Here is a 21,404-nt window from a genome sequence, read left to right as displayed (position 1 = left end):
GCTGCTCCACTTTCCTGAATGAAACAAAAATAGGATGGGGGAAGGAGGTCATATCAGATTTTTCCAGGGGGTTTTGTTTTGCATCCACAATTCTCTCATGATGTAACATACGGTAAGTAAGGCCCGATGAAGAGAGGCTATAGATGAGAATTCAGTCGTACTGTGGGATTTCTGATAGTCTTTGGCAAGGCAGTAAATTTAGACCACTGAATACAAACAGTTTCAATCTATTTCTGTGTTAATGTTTGAAAAAATACTTACATGGGACCTTTTCTGTTACTTATTTTAGAAAGTGCTTGGAGTTCCCCAGAAAAAACCTACCTGAGTTTTGAGATCTGTGGGGAGGCCTGGCTTGTGGTACCCTCATGAGTTTGAGCTGGAGTGAGTAGCAGGGTCTTCTCAGTGGCAGCACCTCATTTTTTGAATTCCTGCCCAGTATAGATACAGCTGTCTTCTTCTTTATATCCATCCAGGTAGCAGCTGGTGACCTAACTATTTCTGCGGGTTTTTAGAGCATAGTGAGAGGAGCCCTGTTGGATTAACTGAGTGTGATATGTGTTTTAACTTGTTTATGTTGAATTTTACAAATGTTAGCAGTTCCGGGATCTGCATGAGGAAAAGCAGGTATAAGGGGGGGAAATATTTTTGTGCCACCTACCCTTCATCAAGTCAGGGTCCTGGGTGGTATGCAGCATATATTGTGTCAAATTTCTGAAACTGAAAGATGGCAGCTCACACACCAGGTGACCATAGAGACTGGGAGTCCCCAGTATGGGACCCTTAGACACCCTGATACCTGCAGATACCTGTCAGTTTCTTTTTTTAAAAAAAGACTTTTGTAGGGGGAGTTGTTTGTTTGGGGATGTGTTCTTTTCTTTTATGGTTGATCCCTGATATAGTGGGGGATCCCTGATATAGGCAGAATGCATTCCTGTCTATCATTCCATCAGTCCCTCAAGAAGAACTCATCAGAGAGGCTGTGTCTCAAAGCACCATCAGCAGTGACATGGTGCCAGAAAGTGAACAGGTAGTGCAAAATAGCTATTATATTAACAAAGGTCAAGATTAATTGGTAACATGCACAATTAAACTGGGAAGAAAATTGGGGAAAGAGTTGATTTAATTTAATTCTGATTACATTACAGAGTGTGCTGTATACAATGGAATGGAAATTATGTTAACTCATCTGTAGACTATTTCAGTGGTGTGCACATATCCATTTTGCTTGCAGTGTATGTAATTCTAACCATGCTTACATCAGAAATAATTCCCACTGAGCACAATGGGAATTATTCCTTGATAAGTCTGCATAATGTGGCAGCCTGAATGTTTATGTCAGTTATGAATTACCGTAGAAAATGTTGTAGGCAACAATTGTGAACATCCTAACAAAGTTGTTTGGGTTTAGTTTGTAATGTTAGCTGTTTCTGCGTATGTGTGCTTTTGGTCTATTATGCAGTTTTGTGGCAATGTTAGTAAGTGTAGAGTTCCGATGCTTCCTTAATCGTACAGATTACTCATCATTGTCAATTCAAAGCAGCGGTCTGAAATGCCTTTTAAGCTAGTCTGATGAAAAGCAAAATCTAATAATTGCTTCTCATTGCAGAAATCTGTGACAAGATAATAGCATTACATTTTAACAATACTTCTATTTTATTAATAGCTGTATCGGTAAAAGTGAACCTTCCATAACTGCGTATAGATGAGTGTTTGGGAGTATGTTTAATATGCAAGGTGGAAATGTGTTTGAGGAAGAATTGTTCTTTCTGATGATTGCTCTCTCTGTGTGTGTGTGTGTGTGAGAGAGAGAGAGAGAGAGAGAGACAGAGAGAGAGAGAATTACATAGAATTTGCTGAGTGTTTTTCATCAGATTCCTGGCATAATTGTGCAATTGCATTTTTTGTAAAAAAAAATCTAGTTAGGTTTTAATTTTTTTATAGCATATGTTATCATTATCAGCAAAGGTAACCGTCTCATCCTCTTCTATTAAGCCATGGATGGGGAAATTGTGGCCCTCCAAATGTTGGCTTCCGACTCCCAATGACCAGGGGTGATGAAAATGGTCATCCAGCAACAGTGGGGGAGCACTAGCTTCCCTAGTCCTATGCAAAGTTGTTGACCCAGGAACTTCAAAGCTTTATTTTGGACTTTGTGGTTCTTGGTACCACCTTCTGCTGTGACATATCTGTTAACAACAAAGTTCAATGCATCTGTTTTAAGGCCTGTTTTTCTTCATACTAGTTATAGTGGTGGAGAAGATTTGAACGGAGAGGCTTATAGTGAAAGAGACTGCATTTACCTATACAGTGGTACCTCAGGTTAAGTACTTAATTCGTTCCGGAGGTCCGTTCTTAACCTGAAACTGTTCTTAACCTGAAGCACCACTTTAGCTAATGGGGCCTCCCGCTGCTGCCGCGCCGCCAGAGCACAATTTCTGTTCTCATCCCGAAGCGAAGTTCTTAACCCGAGGTACTATTTCTGGGTTAGCAGAGTCTGTAACCTGAAGCATCTGTAACCTGAGGTACCACTGTACTGGATTACTATTGTAAGTACTTTTGGATGTATCCCAATAGCTTTGATTCCTCTATTACATTATGTATATGCCCAATTAGTATGAGGTTTGTAATTCTTATGATTTCAGTTGTTAATTCACTCAAACCCCATATTATATTTCTTTCTTTAACTGCCAGCCTTACCACACGCCTGCCAAAAGCTGGAGAAACCATACACGGTCACAGGTTTTTCTCTGGATTTGGAGGGAAAGGTGCCAACCAGTGTGTCCAAGCTGCTCGACTTGGGGCGAAAACCTCCATGATATGCATGGTAAGCGTCTTCTGAGTTCACACCTGTTCCAAATATACGTATGGTCGTAAGTGTATTTTTAAAAAGCAACAGTGAAAAACAAATTAAGAGCAGAGGGTTCAAGTCAGCTTTCTAGCAGTGCACCTTAAGCTAGCTCCTCAGAAGTCTGGTTAGAAAGCATGGTCTTTATTGCTTTCCTTAAAAACAACAGTGGGGCAAGTGGGGCATATTTTCCTCAGGAGGGAACTGGATATAATGGGTACCCCCACTGCAAAAAGCTCTGTTTGTCAGGCTGCAGGGAATCCGACCACATCAGGCTGCCAGGAATAGACAAAACAGGGAGAGTTCTTACCAATGTCTTTTTATTCAATATTCACAGAGAGAGGCCTAGAAATGCTGCCTCTTAGAGTAATGGCATTGCTCCGACTAATCCCCACCCCCCTTCTCTCTTCAGTCATCAACAGCACCACCCACTGTACGGTGGCTGCTTAGGGCCATTTGCCAACGAGCCCTTTGCTCTCCTATTTTCAATTCTCACTGGGTTCTGGGAGAAAGGGGGTCTGGATTGCTTTCTAGTGATAATGTGACAGCCAGCTGCTCTGGCTGTTTTCCCCTCCTCCTCTCCCATTATTTCCCAACTCTGCCCTTCCTCTACCTCTGAGCTGTGACTTTCCTCAAACCACTGTTGTAAATCTGTACTGTCTTCCTCTTCTCTGGAAGGTTCAGGAGGGGGAAGCGTTCTCCACCATTCCACCAGTCCCTGACACTGTTTCTAGTAGCAGTATTCTTACTTGAGATGCTAGTGGCACCGTTTATAGCTCTGCTCAATAGAGATATAGGAGTGGATAGTCTTTAAGGTATCCCAGATGCAGACCATCTGAGATGGGGATAGGCTGTAGCTCAGTGGGTATTGCATGCAGAAGGTCCCAAGTTCATTTCCTAGCATCGCCAAGAAGGGCTGGGAGAGACCCCCTGGCTGACATTCTGGAGTGCTGCTGCCAGTTACTATTTTTAGTTTATTATTTATTTAATTTCTATACCGCCCTATACCCGAAGGTCTCAGGGCGGTTCACATAAAATATCAAATACGTAGAATCGTATCAAATACATAAAATCATTTAGTGTCAACAATACTGAGCTAGATGAGCCTATGGTCTGAATCAGAATAAAAGTTTCCTATGTTCTTATATTCCTATTTTTTCAAATGTCATTGGACTCAGCCCAACTCCCATCAGTCCTGACTATCAGTCCTAGACAAGCATGTCCAATGATCTGGGGTGATAGGAGCTGTAGTCTTAACCTTCGGACACAAACTCTCCACTCCTCTTTTGAAGGCTGAAACCTGCGCCTTGGACTTCTAATAATGCTGTAATGGACTAATGAAAACCAACCAACCAACAAACAAACTCTGTATTGCTGCATCCTGAACCAGCTGATGTTTCCAAAAATGTCTTCAAGGGCAAGCCCGTGTATGTCATTAGTCAAGGCACGAAATAGCCAAATCAGGCCAGACAATGGTACAGCCCTTCCAGAAAGGGGTCCCCCAACTGGTGAAAATAACTCCTGACCATAGACAGACACATCAACTTAAAGGAGCAAAGCCAAATTGACCGGTGCTCATAAGGACTGTGGCCCTACACCCACCTTTAACAGACCATCCACCCCCAGCATCTCCATTTTATCTGGCCAAGCTTCAGTTTTGTTCCTTTGCAGCACTTTAAGAATGAAAGTCGCCTCTGAACCTCAGTTGTGCTTTGTTAGCAAAGGCTTGGGTATGCTAAGTATGGAATGTAAAAAAGCTTTCAAATCGTAGGTCACTGCCAACTGCATTTGTGATGCTTGCAGGACTGATGTGGGGAACAATCCTCTGAAAAAGCATTGCTGTTCTCGTTACATAACGGTGTGAGTGTGTCTATGACCACAATGAATTTAGAAGCTGAATTATGGCATCCTAAAATATGATTTAATCCCTCCCATCCCAAATTCATTTTACTAGATTTTTAATTTTTGATAACAAAGTTGAGATTCCTATGCAATAAAAATAAGAAAGATACTTCTTTAAAAAGTTGACCATAGAATTTAGTTATGCAGAACAGATAGTTGTTGTTAATTGAATTTATATACCACCCTATACCCGGAGGTCTCAGGGCGGTTCACAGAATAAAAACAAACAAACAAACCGCAAAATACATAATCAAAATAAAAGCAACAACCCAATAACCCTGCCCCAAACCCCACATTTTAAAAGGGCATAGTTCAATAATAAATGCTTGCAAATACTCCTGTCCATCCCAATATAATTAATTTGCAGATTAACAGATTATTTCGATTCTGTAGGCCAGTCTTAGCCAACAACATCATGTTGAAAAATTGGATACTAGACTGGTGGGAGGGGCAGTCCAAAAATAAGGAGGGCACCATATCATTGCAAAACCAATTATCTTCCCATTCAAAGAGTCTTGCTTTTGTTATCAAATGCTTGAAGGAAGGGGCATAAGAAAGAAATGACGCCCAAATAGAAGGTATATTCTTCCCAAAGACCTGTCCTTGAATCCAATCCCTTCCAACTCTACAATTCTATGAAATTAGTACCATTTTTTTTTATTTCAAACTGACTGAAATCAGTGGCTTGAAGCAAAAAGAAAAATTTAAAAAGTCTTAAATGGTTTTATGCTGCATTCTGCACTTCCCTAATGCATTGAACCACACAGAACACTCTAGGGAAGCATAGCTAATGTCAGCTCTGGTAAAATGTTAACATAGGAATCAAGGACCAACTGGGAATCCTGAAACCACAAATTGCTCCTGCTCAGTTTCAAGAACCACTTGACATGTTTATTTGTCTAATTCCTCTCTGGTCTTTGACCACAATAGTCCATCTTTACCAAAGTGTCCCTGATGTCTATGTTCTCCCTTAGGAACAGTGATATTCTTTAATGGCATCTTAATAGCATCTTCTAAAATGCTTTGTCTTGCTATATGCTTTTGAAATCACTTTCAACCCATGGTGCTAAACATTCGCTTAAAAATCTGGTTTTGTGGAGCTTATTTTATGGATATCCTATTTTTGCATTTTTAAAATACTCTTCTCCCAGAGAGACCTTACACTACATTATTTTGCAATCACTTTATACGGTGAAAGAAATCCCAAGTGGGACATCGTAGAATCCTAAATATGAGTTGCAGCGATACAGCAAAATAATATGCCTATTAAACTTTCTGGGTGGAATTCAACATATGGTATGTGCATGGGGACATGATTCATTCTCACACTGAGATGTTTCCACCCCCTTCTCCCACCCCATGCACCCCTTAAACCTCTTTGGAGCTTCCCCCAAACCTCCAGAGCGGATTTAAGGGGTGGAGGAAGTCCCTCACTTCTTTGAATGGACCGTGTTATGCTCACGGAACAACTTGGTTAAATCCCACCTCATGTATTTGAAATGTTCTTACAAAACAGGAGCGCAGAATGCTTTAATGTTAAAATTTGCTGAAACTACAGCCTCAGTAAATTAAGATGCACAAGAAGAGAGTGTACCCCCCCCCCATTGATATAGAATATTTGCATTTGGAATACAACGCTATGACACATATGCAATATATAGTTGCATAACATCAACTAAATGTAAGAGATCTAATGTTTTTTTCACCTTTGCTGTGTAGGTTGGGAAGGATTCCTTTGGCAATGATTATCTTGAAAATTTTAAGAAAAATGGGATTCCCACAGGTAAACATTTCATATTTTAACTATGTTGCACTCAAGTAAATCACAGACCATCAGCGGTATGAGGGTGGGGGCAGCAGTGGCATCCCCCAAAGGCTGGTGAGACAGTACCAAGGTCAGGAAAGCTCTGGGTTGGCAGTGGCAGCCTGCAGGTGTATGCCCACCTGCAGAGCTGCTGCCAAGCTAGAACTCCCCTGACTTTTCCATGTCCACATCCTGCCCTTTAGCCATCCTGATGAGCACAGGCCAGCCAGAGGCTACTGGATTAGACCCATAGAAATGAATGGGCAAGCTTCCAAGCAGTTTACAAGTATGCAAACCAATTACACAAGCATTAAAATATAAATATCCATAATTAAAATACCCAATAAAACAGCACTGTAATTGAAGCAGGAGAGTCGTGTCAAGAGATCAAGGGGAAGGCCTGCTTAAACAGGTATGTCTTAAAAAGCTGGCCGAATACCAATACGGATGGGACCTCTCCTTTTTCAGCAGAGTGGTTCTTCAACAACTAGGGCCACCAGTGAAAATCGTTACAGTGTGACGTGGATAAATGGATTCCGTTTGTTCATCCTAATGCCCTGTCCCTGGCAATGCAGGGGAAGTCTGGCTTTTAGATAACCTGGTCCAGAGTTGTTACTTGCGCAGAAAGCCCTAAACAACACCTTCAAACCGTTTTGGCGACTGGTAGTTAGCAAATACAGGTCCCATAGCCCAGTTGTGACATGTACCTGGTAAGGGGCGCCACCCACCACCCAGACAACAGCCTTCTGCACCAGCTGCCATTTCCAGAAGAGCCTTAAGGGAAGCCCCACACAAAGCCCATTACAGTTGCCTAAATGTAAGGTTCCCAGCACAGGTGCCACAGTGACCAAGCTCCTTTCTGCTTTCGTGTTTTTTCTTTGTAGAGTGGAATTCTTATTGACCTGAAAGCCTGTTTGTTTGTTTGTTTGTTTGTTTGTTTGGCTGAGGAATGGGGAAAAACATGCTTTAAATAAATAAATTGTATTAACACAGTGAGTTGTTCTATAGCAAGTCAGAGACCATTGGCCCATCTAGCTCATCCTCACTCAGCTGCCTCATCCCAGCCAAATGCAACAGATCACTTTGTTCTGCAGGAGAGGGCATCCTGCAGATGCCATCCTATAAGGAGATCAGTTTCAAATGATGCCAGCATCACCTACCCTTTGAATAAACCCTCCCATTGCATATTGGATAGGTGTCGCCTCTATGGGTTTTCAGCACCTCCTAAAGGCGTTCCTCTTTCAACAAGCCTTGAAAAAGATTTATCCCAATTGGTATCTTCCTGGATCTGAATTGATTTTATGTGTGTAGTTGTGCTCACCCTGTGGAATGCCCTCCCATCAGATGTCAAGGAAATAAACAGCAATCTGACTTTTAGAAGACATCTGAAAGCAGCCCTGTTTAGGGAAGTTTTTAATGTTTGATGTTTTAATGTGTTTGTTGTTTTACTTTGCAGTAAGTTGCACAGAGTGTCTGGGGCAACCCAGTCAGATGGGCGGCAAATAATAATAATAATAATAATAATAATAATAATAATAATAATAATAGTGTTTTAATTGTCTTTATATGCAATTGTAATAATAATAATAATAATAATAATAATAATAATAATAATAATAGTTTATACCCCGCCCATCTGGCTGGGTTTCCCCAGCCACTCTGGGCGGCTTTCAACAGAATATTAAAATACAATAGTCTATTAAACATTAAAAGCTTCCCTAAACAGTGCTGCCTTCAGATGTCTTCTAAAAGTCTGGTAGTTGTTGTTTCTCTTTGACATCTGGTGGGATGCCACTACCAAGAAGGCCCTCTGCCTGGTTCCCTGTAACTTGGCTTCTCACAGCGAGGGAACCGCCAGAAGGCCCTCAGCACTGGACCTCAGTGTCTGGGCAGAACGATGGGGGTGGAGACGCTTCTTCAGGTATACTGGACTGAGGCCGTTTAAGGCTTTAAATGTCAGCACCAACACTTTGAATTGTGCTCAGAAACGTACTGGGAGCTAATGTAGGTCTTTCAAGACTGGTGTTAATGTGGTCTCGGTGGCCGCTCTCAGTCACCAGTCTAGCTGCTGCATTCTGGATTAGTTGTAGTTTCTGGGTCACCTTCAAAGGTAGCCCCATATAGAGCGCATTGCAGTAATCGAAGCAAGAGATAACTAGAGCATGCACCACTCTGGTGAGGCAGTCTGCGGGCATGTAGGGTCTCAGCCTGCATACCAGATGGAGCTGATAAACAGCTGCCCTGGACACAGAATTGACCTGTGTCTCCATGGACAGCTGTGAGTCCAAAATGACTCCCAGGCTGCACACCTGGTCCTTCAGGGGCACAGTTACCCCATTCAGGACCAGGAAGTCCTCCACACCTGCCCACCTCCTGTCCCCCCAAAACAGTACTTCAGGATTCAGCCTCAATCTGTTAGCTGCCATCCATCCTCCAACCGCCTCCAGACACTCACACAGAATCTTCACCGCCTTCACTGGTTCTGATTTGAAAGAGAGGTAGAGCTGGGTATCATCCGCATACTGATGAACACCCAGCCCAAACCCCCTGGTGATCTCTCCCAGCGGCTGCATGTAGATGTTGAAAAGCATGGGGGAGAGGACAGAACCCTGAGGCACCCCACAAGTGAGAGCCCAGGGGTCTGAACACTCATCCCCCCCCCAAACTTTCTGAACATGGCCCAGGAGGAAGGAGTGGAACCACTGTATAACAGTGCTCCCAGCCACTCTAGATGGTCCAGAAGGATGTTATGGTCGATGGTGTCAAAAGCCGCTGAGAGATCCAGCAGAACTAGGAAACAGCTCTCACCTTTGTCCCTAGCCCGCCGGAGACCATCAACCAGTGCAACCAAGGCAGTTTCAGTCCCATGATGAGGCCTGAATCCTGACTGGAAGGGATCCGAATGGTCCGCTTTTTCCAGGCATGCCTGGAGTTGTTCAGCAAACACTCGCTCAATCACCTTGCCCAATAATGGAAGATTTGAGACTGGGCAATAGTTGGCCATATTGGCTGGGTCTAAAGATGATTTTTTAAAAAGCAGTTTAATAACTGCCTCTTTCAGCGGGTCTGGGAAGGCTCCCTCACAGAGAAAAGCATTCACCACCCTCCGAAGCCCATCGCCCAGCCCTTCCCGGCTAGCTTTTATAAGCCAGGATGAGCAAGGATCAAGGAGACTGGTGGTTGGTTTCACTTGTCCAAGCAGCCTTTCCACATCCTCAGAGGTAACAGATTGGAATTGATGCCGTGCAACGTGACTAGACAGGACTCTAGCACTCTCCCGCCCCAGCCCTGCTTCCACAGTGGAGTCTACCTCTTCCCGAATCTGAGCAACTTTATCTGCAAAAAACAGATAATATAAATGTTTTATATTGTATTGTAAGTTGTTTCAAGATGCTTTATGGGAGGTGATTCATAAATGAAATTAATAATAATAATAATAATAATAATAATAATAATAATAATAATAATAATAGTTCAGCATTGTCTACTACATTGTTAGCAGCTCTCCAAGGACTTTTCAGAGTCCTACTTTAAGATGCCACGGTTTGATGCAAGTGCAAAGTACTTGTTCTGTACCTGAGCTACAGTCTTCCCCCAAAGATGGAAGGATAAATTATAGTAATGAGACACAAACTGTCCTCTGAATCCATCATTAGTTGAGATTTTAATCTGGAACTAAATCAACAGCCATTATAATAGTTACAATGAAATATTAACAGCATTTGAAAGCTAGCTAGGTGGCATTTCTAAGTATTGAGTTGGATGCTACACACAAGGAAAAAGAGCCACCTGTGTGGTCTCTTTCGTAGTTGTTTATGAGGTCCAAAGGGGAATTTGCTTTGGAAAGATGCAGAGGCTGTATTCACATCAACACTGCGCTAATAATTTCTATCCAAAGTCCTCTTCCTCTACTCAGCAAAGCAGGCCAGCAGAGGCATAGGAAGTTTGTAAAACTGTGCACATATAACACAAAAAAAGTGGATAAAGAAAAAGAAAATCTTCATAATATTAGAATTCTAAGTGACCCAATGAAGTTGCTTGAACAGTATGTTCAAGGCTGGGGAAATGTATAACTGTGGACATCACCGTGTGCAGAAGTCACATAAATGTTTATTCTGCCATGTGTACGCGAATTAACAGTACACTGCAGCTTCCAGTAAAGTCTATATTAAAAGCCCGCTTTTGCTGAAACAGAGAATTAACTGCAGTTAATTAATCTGAGTTTGTTTTTATTGTCTTGTGATTTTATTTTAGCATGTATGAGGTTCTCCTCACGCCCTGGTATTGCTGCAGTTCACTACATACACACACACACAGTGGTACCTCGGGTTACATACGCTTCAGGTTACAGACTCCGCTAACCCAGAAATAGTACCTTGGGTTAAGAACTTTGCTTCAGGATGAGAACAAAAATCGTGCAGTGGCGGCACAGCGGCAGCAGGAGGCCCCATTAGCTAAACTGGACTTCAGGTTAAGAACAGTTTCAGGTTAAGAACGGACCTCCAGAACGAATTACGTTCTTAACCCAAGATACCACTGTACACACACACACACACACACACACACACACACACACACACAAACACACCCCAGTGGATTTATCCTAGTTTTCACTATTCTTAATGGCATCTTTTTTTCTTTCTTTCTTTTTAAATTGCCATAAGTACTGTGCTAAAACATTACGCCTTATTTATTTTATTTTATTCTAGAATTTGTGGGCCAAACAGAGGATGCTGCTACTGGAGCGGCTTCGATCATTGTCAACAAGGAAGGTGGGTATCTAGGGATATTCTGAATTTTTCCCCAACTGTTGTTCTAATGAAGTTGCTGGGTTTTGAAGGGGGTGGGGAATCAATCATTTTTCTGGGATTCTGAAAGTTAAAGTGGCACTGTGGTTTAACGTTCACTGAAAACTAAAGTTCTCCTCACGCTTGGACAATAAATAACTGTTGGAGCGGAGGTAGAGAAAAGAAAAACCAACCCAACAACATCCAGGGAGGACAGCTCTACAGTTCATTACATTAGTCAGTACAATATTACTCTTCCCATTTACACTATCCTCGCTTTGCGGGATTAGTTTGCTCGGTAACAATAAAACCTGCAGTTTTATCCTGCTCTTCCTTTTCTCGCAAGCCTTCGTAGATAGGTTTTGTACCATTCATATTTTCAAGAAAAGGTCATTTATAACAGAAGGGAGAAGAGCTGTATCTCATTGGTAGGACATCTGCTTTGCACGCAGAAGGTCCCAGGTTCAATCCCAGGTTACACAGCAGAGCCAACGAAAGCCAGGCTATCCCCATCCAGATCGAGACACGGGTGGCGCTGTTGTCTAAACCACTGAGCCTCTTGGGCTTACTGATTGGAAGGTTGCCAGTTCGAATCCTTGTGATGGGGTGATCTCCCATTGTTCTGTCCCAGCTCTTGCCAATCTAGCAGTTCGAAAGCACACCAGTGCAAGTAGATAAATAGGTACTGCTGTGACGGGAAGGTAAATAGCATTTCCACGGACTCTGGTTTCCGTCACAGTGTTCCGTTGTGCCAGAAGCTGTTTAGTCATGCTGGCCACAACACCCGGAAATCTGTCTGTGGACAAACGCCATCTCCCCCTGTCTGAAAGCGAGATGAGCACCGCAACCCCATAGTCCAAGGCTGCTTTACCTTTTACCTTTTACCTTCCCCATCCAGGTAGTGGGGGTGGGGAGAGAAAGTGGCAAGGCAGTGTCAGGTAGTACCAGGGCCCTTGAACTGTTTTGTTCCACCATAAGAAACTGCCATTCCATTCTTCCTTGTTATTGTCATCTTTTTATCTCCACCCACCATTCCTTTGAGATACAAGATGTTCCCTTGTTGCTGTTGAATATAGCTATCCTGGGAATAAGAGCGAGTATTATGACAACTTGGGGTCTTCCGGCTATTTGCTATGACATTTTACTGACCCACATATGAGTTTTTGGTGGGGCGGATGCCTTGGGGTCGAGCAGGCTCTGACAGCATTGACAGAACTGTAGTATTCTGCAGACCCCTTCCTTGTGTTGTCTCTCCCTCCAAATGCTTTGTGTAATTTTCCACATTGTTTGACTTGTTCTTACGTGTGAGATGTCCTCTTGGAAAGTGCAGATTGTTGTTGTTGTTTAGTCGTTTAGTCATGTCCGACTCTTCATGACCCCATGGACCAGAGCACGCCAGGCACTTCTGTCTTCCACCGCCTCCCGCAGTTTGGTCAAACTCATGTTAGTAGCTTTGAGAACACTGTCCAACCATCTCGTCCTCTGTTGTCCCCTTCTCCTTGTGCCCTCCATCTTTCCCAACATCAGGGTCTTTTCCAGGGAGTCTTCTCTTCTCATGAGGTGGCCAAAGTACTGGAGCCTCAACTTCACAATCTGTCCTTCCAGCGAGCACTCAGGGCTGATTTCCTTAAGAATGGATAGGTTTGATCTTCTTGCAGTCCATGGGACTCTCAAGAGTCTCCTCCAGCACCAAAAGTGCAGATTAGCGCTTACCAAACCAAAGGAGAACATTCATCCCTAGTCTGGAAGAGGAAAGGATGGATGGCTGACTTGTTATCCTTGATCAAATTCCATAATACTCTTTTCTAGGAGCTATTTCTGTTCTGAGCAAGGATTTGATGGGCTAAATAGCTGATATGTCTACATCAGGTTAATTAGTACAGATAAGCTGACCCTGCCCAGAACCTATTGCTTAAGACAAAGGTGCAACTTTGTTTTCCCCATACATGAGTTCCATTAAAAACAAAGCAAAGATCAGCACTTGAAGACATAGGCTGGGATCTGGAGGGCAAAATTCACTTCCGCTCATGCTAGGGCTTCTTCTCTGCATGGCATTCCATGGCATTTTGGACGACCTTCCCAACCTATGTTCAGTCCTGAAATAAGCTCTCAGTATCTTGCTATTCCGTGATCACCTCCAATATTCACGTGCTTTTCTTGTGCCTGTCTAGTGAGATAGTGCTGGAGGAACACAGTAATTCTGGGTGAGAATGACATCTCCTTTGTTCCCCGGCATGGCCTCTGATCGGGCATGTCGGCATGTTATGACTGTGAAGCCTCAAAGGATACTGGCCAGTCTAGCTGAGAGCACCAAAATAGGCTGCTATACGATATATATAAAAGCCAGGACAAGTCCGTGACTTCCCTGGGCAGCTTCTGGGGGCTCAAAACCCTGGCAGGGCCAAGCACTGTGCTAAAGACCTGGGGAGGTCATCCAGCACTTCGCTTTGCTACAGTACCTCTGATGTAGCATTGTTCTGGGACACTGGGAAATTCTAAAAAGCAGAGTGTAAGATGAGCCTGCTGGAACAGGCCAATGACCCTTCTAGTCTGGCATCTTGTTCTCACAATGGCCAACCAGACACCTTTGGGAAGCCTGCAAACTGGACATGAGTGCAACAGCACTCTGCCCTCCTGCAATTCCTAGCAATTGGTATTCAGAGGCACAATGCCTCTGACAGTGGAGGTAGAACATAGCCATTGATAGCCTTGTCCTCCATGAACTTGTCCGATCCTCTTTTAGATAGCTCATTCGGTAGAGCATGAGACTCTTAAATCTCAGGGTCGTGGGCTTGAGCCCCGCGTTGGGCAAAAGATTCCTACATTGCATGGGGTTGGCCGATATGACCCTCATGGTCCCTTCCAACTCTGTTCTATGATTCTGAGTTGGCAGCCATCACTTCTTCATGTCCAAGCAAGTCCCATAGTTTAACAATGCGCTGGGTGAAGACGTTCTTTCTTTTATCTGTCCTTGAACGTTCAGCTTCATTTTGTTGCCGAGCAGCTTGGAGATCACTGTAGCACTGCTGCCACCCACCAACACTGCCAGGTAAGTGTTGGTCCCACCAATGCAGGAGACAGAGACAGTTTGCCAAGGGCCCCCTCAGAGTTGGAGCCAAACCAGGAAACCAGCAGACGCCTGCTTCAGCTTAACTGTATCTTTTGCTGTTAATTAATCATTACACAAAGACTGAAGAAAGACTTTTTTCCATGCATGCGGATGCCTGAGTACAAAAGGTCTTAAGTGTACCTTGATACCAGTGAAAGCTTTTGTGTGTGTGCGTGTGTATTTACACACATGTAAAATTTAAAGAAGTAAGATTAAAAAAAAGTATGTCAAACACAAACTTTGACTCTGGAGGGGCGTGGGGAGATGTTACGTGGATCTCGTGTGTTAGCTTAATAAACTTGGCAGCTGTTGTACAGCCAGAGGGGTGCATGTTGGGTTTTTCAACATCGTAGGCAAGAGGTAAAAACAGAGGAGCTCCACCCACAGCTTGACCTTGGCTACTTGAACACTGTCACCCAGCGAGCTGTCGTAACTTGCTTGCCAGAAGAAAGGTGGTTTAGAAAATGATACACAGGAATGCTGATTCTGCTGCTGAGGTTGTTGTGACAGTGTGCCAAAGTGTGGTCACTGTTGTCCAGCAACACTAGCTAGATGCTCCAGATTAAAGGACACCTGCAAATCTTGGTCAGCTTGACACTTAATCCACTTCCTAGTGTGGAATTCTCAGTCTCACCATAAAACAGTAGCCTTCAGACATTTCAGACCTGGGACCCACTTTTTTAAAAAAAAGCAAATTAACAGTGCTTATTTTCTATTCCACAATATGTTTGCAGTTCCTTTTCTGCTTTACTGTCTCCCTCTTAAAAATAATAAGAGAGGATAATGATATTTATATCCCAGAATTAGGGGCAGGAAATAAAGAGGACAGGACTTCAGCACTTCAATAGTCCTGCAAGATGCACCTTCTAAAATTCCCTTTTTGATACAGCTTCGAAGGTGCAGGAACTTTGCCCTTTTCCCAATCTCTCCACTCTAGACCCTAATGTAATAATAATAATAATAATAATAATAATAATAATAATAATAATTTATTATTTATAACCCACCCATCTGGCTGGGTTTCCCTAGCCACTTTGGGCAGCTCCCAACAGATATTAATAAATGTAACCCACATTAATTTGGGATCTTAACAACTTGATATGGGGTTGTAATGTGTTCGTTTTGCTCCAGATTCTGGATGCCCTTCTAGAATTCAGGGTGTCTCAACGGTTCGGTCAGAACAAACGAAATGAGTTAGTTCTTCATGCAGTCAATAGTTATCATATTCTGTGGTGTGAGATATATTTAGTGGCCACTAGCTTATATGGACTTAAAAATAAATAACCAGGTGGGTAAGTATCTTAATGGCCATTGTGGCTAAAAATGGAAACTTTATTTAGCTGAAATTCTGAGTTGTATCCAACAAGGTCATCCCAGCCATGCAAGGAGTTCCACTTGAGCAACAAGTTTATCCCTGTGATCCTCGGATGAAGGGCAGAATATAAATAAATAAACAGAACTTATCTTCTTTGTTTTCTTGCTCCTTCTGCACTTCACAAATCTGTTCTGGGGTTTCCCCATCCTTTCAGAGCAAGGTTTAGGAGGGGGTGCAAGTGGAAGTCCTTAGGCGCATGGGAAAACTTTGTTAGATAGACTGTATTTCTCTGATTAAAAGGCACCACTGCAAACACTGGTAATTGTTATCTCAGTCGTGCACTGTTTGAGAATCTCCCAGGGACAACTGGATTGCCATTGTTGACGATAAACCGCTGGACTTTGGTGTCATTCAACAAGTGGATTCCTTTCTTCTTAAGTCTTGGAAGCTTTGCAACAAATTGCATCATGTGCTTCATATCTAGGACCAATGTTATCTAGGACAAACTTTCACACAGTTTCGAGTACCTTCCTATTGGGGTTTTCAGAAACGAAATGATAAGAGTGCAATCCAACAATGCCTCTAGGAGGAACTCATCCCAGGAAGAGGAGGGGGACTGTGAAGACCCCTCAGCACCACTGAGGATCCTGAAGAAAATGCTGTCACAGTCAAGCTCTCTAGTTACCAGCCCTGAAAACAATTTGCCTGCCCCCATGACCCCCCCCACACACAAATGCTTGTCTCTGGCACAGACTCTGCCTTCACCTGTAGAGCACACATGCACACATATACAGGGGCTGCGGTGGTGTTTGGGCCAAAAGAAATCCAGAACTGGCAGATGAGTTCTTGCCTGGTGCTTCACTATGGGTGGGGAGCAGTCTAGTCAGGAGGGGGAGGGAGCTAGAGAAGAACCAGGTGTGCATTGAGATCCAGCAGCTGAGCTGGAATGGGGAGGAGCTTCCTGGACTTGTGCTGGGATGGCAGCTGTTTATCATGTTCCCATAAGCCAGCTCCAAGCTCAGCCTCCCATGAACCTGTTTCAGTTACGTTTGCTCCATCTCCATCTCTAGTTCACCTTGTTCCCAGACATGGGGAACGGACAACAGGCACTGTGCAGCGCACATTAGGTGCAACTCGGGGGCTCTTGGTGGGCACGTTAATGATAGGCAGGTTTCTTTCCCCTGTTCAGACATTCACTGAGAATGTGGAAAGAAGACACACACTGGACCACCCATAACTCAGGCCTTGGTGCCTTGAGCAGGAGAGTCTGAATGGGGAATCAAATGGTGTTTGGCTGAATACACTTTGAATTCTTCATGCAGTCAGGGATCCCAGTCTTAAGTCTGCATGAATTCAGACACAAGGATTCAAACTGCATTCTCAGCAAGGATTTGAAGTGCATTTAGCAGAATGTGTGTCCCACTTCAGACTTTCCTGCTCAACACATGAGCAGGACCAATTAAGATACTGTAGTTACGGTTAGCATGTGTGATCTTCTCCCACTGTCCCTCCACACATTCGGAGAACAGGTCTTTTGTCTGATAGGGAAAAGAGAAGGGCAAAATGCCTGGGCTTTAACCAAAATAAGCTTTAACATGTGACTGTTTGAGCTATGTTACCAGTGGCCTAATTGCTTTGGAAACTTGAATTCCTCCCTGTGAGTTCATGATGTTATCTTATCACTGTATTTTTGGGAGGTACTTTTTTGCACGCAAGGCACTTGGAAGTCTCATTCATGAAAAATACTGTGTTCCTAAAGCTTAGCTCTTTCTTTGCAACCAACCCACAGCCAGTCAGGTGACCATTCATGATTTGCAAGCCTCAACCCTTCTCTGGTGAAGCTTAATCCCTCCAACTGCATCCCACCCCCCACCCCCGAGATCAGCTTCCTGTGGCTGCAGCTAATGACCCAATACATCTTCCAAATGCAATGGGATTTACTCCCAAGAAAGAGAGGAGTCTAAAGTGCAGAATCACAGAGATGAAGTTTAAACTCTTTCTTAGCATTTCAAGCCCCTCCTTTGACCGACACACAGCCGGAGTGGAAACACATCAAACCATGACACCGTGTACCGACATGGAATTGAAACACAGCCCCACTGTATTTTAAGCCTTTAATGTGTACATGGCCTTAGCAACACTCCCTAGCGATAGCAGTAACTTCAGGAGCAGGCAGACACTGGTGTGGAGGAAAGCCAGGCTCGGTGTAGTGTGTGGTGAAGCAGCACTGACATCTCCTTCCCTGGGGTCATGGAGACTCCAGGAATATAATCGCACCAGGCAGTTGTACCATTCTCTGGCTTGGATGTGCAGTATGTGCAACAGCACCACTGTAAAACACGCCCTAAAGGCAAGGCTGCATGCTACAGTAAGCTGGAGCTATACATTATGATAAACACAAGCTGCTGCCGAAAGCAACAGACCCTTGTCACGTTCCCCTCCCCACCCACCCCTCTCAGAATAAAGTGTAATGAAACATAACTGAGTTCTGATGTCATCATCAAAATACAAATCTGAAGTTGTGGTGTCTTTTCCAAGGAGCTCCAAGGAAGCGGTGGGCTCTTCTAAAATAACTTGACGCTTGCTGTTTATTTGTTTTATTTCAGAATTGTTAGTCCACTTATTTGCAAGTTCTAGTCATCACAGTACTTTTTCTTTTTAAAAAGCAAACAAACACACATGCTGAAACATCAAGTAGGTGCCTTCTGTCTCAATTTTTAAACAGCTGTTGAAAACTGTTCTATTCCGTCAGGTTTAAGCAGGCAATTAAGAATAACATCTTTGCATAATAGTTGGCTATTTTCTGATTTCAACATTTTATATAGTTTTAATTGAATGATTTTGTGTATAATTGTTGTAAACTGCTCTGACACTTTTTAGGAATAGTGGTATGTAAATATTTTTAATAAGCAAACAAATAAAAGCACATCAGAATGATTTCTGTCCCCACACTGTCTTAATCTCAGCCTTGAAGGGCCCTTATTAGAAGAACTTTGAACAGATCCTTTTTTAAAACCTAGGGTTGTATTCCCTTTTGACCAACGCTCTTGAGAGTCATGTGCCAGTGGTAGACAGGCGAAAGCGAGTCTCTCTCTCACACACACATTTTCATATATAGGGACAGGCATTCTGTATTAGGACCAAAAAGTTTTCCACTAACAAATTTCAGTTGAAGCATCCTCTAGACAAATGTTAATGGACACTTAGGAATCAGTTGACTTAAGGATGTGTCTCTCCAGTGTGCTTCATGCATCTGATGAATCGTCTTGAGCCTGTGGAAGCTCAAACCATAATATTATTTTAGACGACAACGTAGCATGAAGTTCCCCAGGTGCAAGCTCCGATTGAAGCGAAGGGGAGATGTACAGCTGTGTGGGTAGAATCCATCCCTTTGTGAAAGAGACTGGTTGCATGGTTACTTGTAAACATTTTAAAAATCAGAATTGGTTTGTTTTTTAGGGGAAAACTTTATCGTCATTGTTGCAGGAGCAAATTTGCTTTTGAGTTCTGATGACTTAAAGAGGGCTGCGCACGTCATCTCAAACGCTAAAGTCATGGTCTGCCAACTTGAAATAACCCCAGCTATTTCTCTGGAAGCCCTGAAAATGGCACAGACCAGTGGAGGTAATCTAATAATCTGTCCTAATTATTTGCTCTCTTTTAAAATGTTTTTATAGGCAGCAGGGCTTCAGGACTATTTTTAAAACTCAGTAGTGGAAAAGAAGGTGACGTGTGTTTGGCAGTTTGTGCCAGATTTGAAAAGAAGAGCGAAACTATGATTTCATTTGATTGGCATGACAAAGTTCATCTCTTAATTGTCATAAGAGGCACATACTCACTGGCTGGGTTCACGGAGCCTTCCTCCAACTGATGCCCTCCATATCTTTTGGATGTCCCATCATCCCTGATCATTCTCCATGGGAATTTTAGCCTGAAAACATTTGGAGCACATAAGTTGGGAAGGCAATGCCAAACCATGGTTTAGTGTTCTGTGCACGAGCAGCAAGAAGCCATTGCAAGCCTTGGATTTTTATGCTCCTGCCTTTCTTCCTCCTCCATTTCTGGAAGGGAGACTACATAGCTTCACTTTCTGCAAAACACTGCTTGTCATTATGTACGGCCCAAGGGACTGGAGTTTAAAACAAACTGGTTAGTTAAACAAGCCAACTTCGAAACCCATAGTTTGAAGTTGGCTTGCTTAGAAATTGGCCAGAGTTTGTTTTAAACCACAATCTTTGCTTCATCCATAACAATAAACCATGTTTTGTGGAAAGTGAGGCTAAATTCTTCTGCATGACCCTTTACTGCAACAGTCACACCTCTGAATGTTGCTTTCGCCAACAATCGTTCTCCTTGTTTTCCTTACTTGCTACCCCAGGAGTTCCTAAAACTTCAGTCCTATACCCACTAACCTCAGAGGATGCTTCATTGAATTCAATTGGAATTACTCTGAGCAAACATGCATAAGTTTGTGTAATCTTTTGCTTAGAAAACCCATTTGTTTCAACAGTGCACACCTGCGCTAGGCTAGAGTGACAACCTTGTGCATCTTACAAAGTGGCCATAATAAATTTGTTGTGCCATAATAAATTTTTTAGTGTTGAAGGAGCTCTTTTTGTAGCAGCAAGGGCACATTATTAAGTGTTTCATTACATCACTCGTGTTAAACCAAAAATAAAAAAATATATATTAGGTGAATGTGAGCAAGAAAGGCATTAGCAAGTTAAGGCAAGAGACTGTGTAATTGGAAGATCAGAACCATCCTAACCGTTCCATCTTTCGTCACACTGTGCTCCGTACTCCAGTAAATCTATGGCCACCTCTGCCCTAGATGACAGGACAAACATGTCAAACTGCCTTGTATAACCACATCCCCATAAACACTTTGCTAACACTGCGCAGTATTAACACCCTCCCAGCTGGAGTGTGTTAGTGGCATTTCCTTTCCTTTAGTCTGCAGATGCTGCATGTTTAATGCAGGGGTTTATGTTAGGAAACACACTAGACTATTTGTGTTTAACAGATGCACACTGAGATGCCATGCTCAAAAGAAAGGGGGAAGTGAGGAAACGGAAGCTTACGGTTGTAAGCCCTCTTGTCCCCATTCACTTACCCCCGTTTTACAAGGCTGCGAACCGACAGTGTTACATTTGCCAATGTCTCACTGTCCTCCTAGTAGTCATTAAAGGTCCCTGTGGCAGCTTTTGTCTAAGCGCTGGCCTCTGTTTTGACTGGCACAGTGCCCGGACAGGTCATTAAATCCAGCATGCCAAAGCGATTGTAGCACTCTCGACTCGAATGTTATTCTTCTTGTTCGCTTGAGTAGTTAAATGGAAGAGCTGAAGTCGCCCATTTATGGATCCTGCTTTCTCAGAAGTGCCTAAACAAAAACATTGATTCACCCACCATTCTGCTTTTAAAAAAATAATAATTATTGCTATACTGCCTTATACCCACAAGTCTCAGGGCGATTCGCAAGATAAAATCACAATATAAAATAAATAATAAAAATAAGAACAAGAACAACTCAATTAACCACACACCCCACACACATTCTAAGGGGGCTTTGGGTGTCAATAAACCAAAGGTTGAAGAGGAATGTTTTTGCCTGGTGCCTAAAGGTATATAATGAAGGAGCTTCC

At 43.1% G+C, this 21,404-nt stretch overlaps 1 protein-coding gene across 4 annotated transcripts in view; it reads left to right on the top strand.

Annotated features, from left to right (window-relative positions):
* Positions 1 to 21,404, top strand: part of RBKS (ribokinase) — a 65,107-nt gene that overhangs the window by 12,960 nt on the left and 30,743 nt on the right. For 3 of the 4 annotated variants that reach the window (XM_083732664.1, XM_083732666.1, XM_083732665.1), the window contains 4 exons: positions 2,692 to 2,824; positions 6,467 to 6,530; positions 11,261 to 11,323; positions 19,222 to 19,386. In XM_083732664.1, coding sequence (XP_083588790.1) covers positions 2,692 to 2,824; positions 6,467 to 6,530; positions 11,261 to 11,323; positions 19,222 to 19,386 — 425 coding nt within the window. Of the gene's footprint in view, positions 1 to 2,526; positions 2,547 to 2,691; positions 2,825 to 6,466; positions 6,531 to 11,260; positions 11,324 to 19,221; positions 19,387 to 21,404 lie in introns of those variants that run through there. The other variant, XM_083732667.1, reaches the window with a different exon arrangement.

Source organism: Podarcis gaigeae (genome assembly GCF_964106915.1).
Source record: "Podarcis gaigeae genome assembly, chromosome: 3".
Classification (NCBI taxonomy): Eukaryota; Metazoa; Chordata; class Lepidosauria; order Squamata; family Lacertidae; genus Podarcis; species Podarcis gaigeae.
The sequence above is the reverse complement of the archived record's forward strand: the minus strand, read 5'-3'. Positions and strand labels throughout refer to the sequence as shown.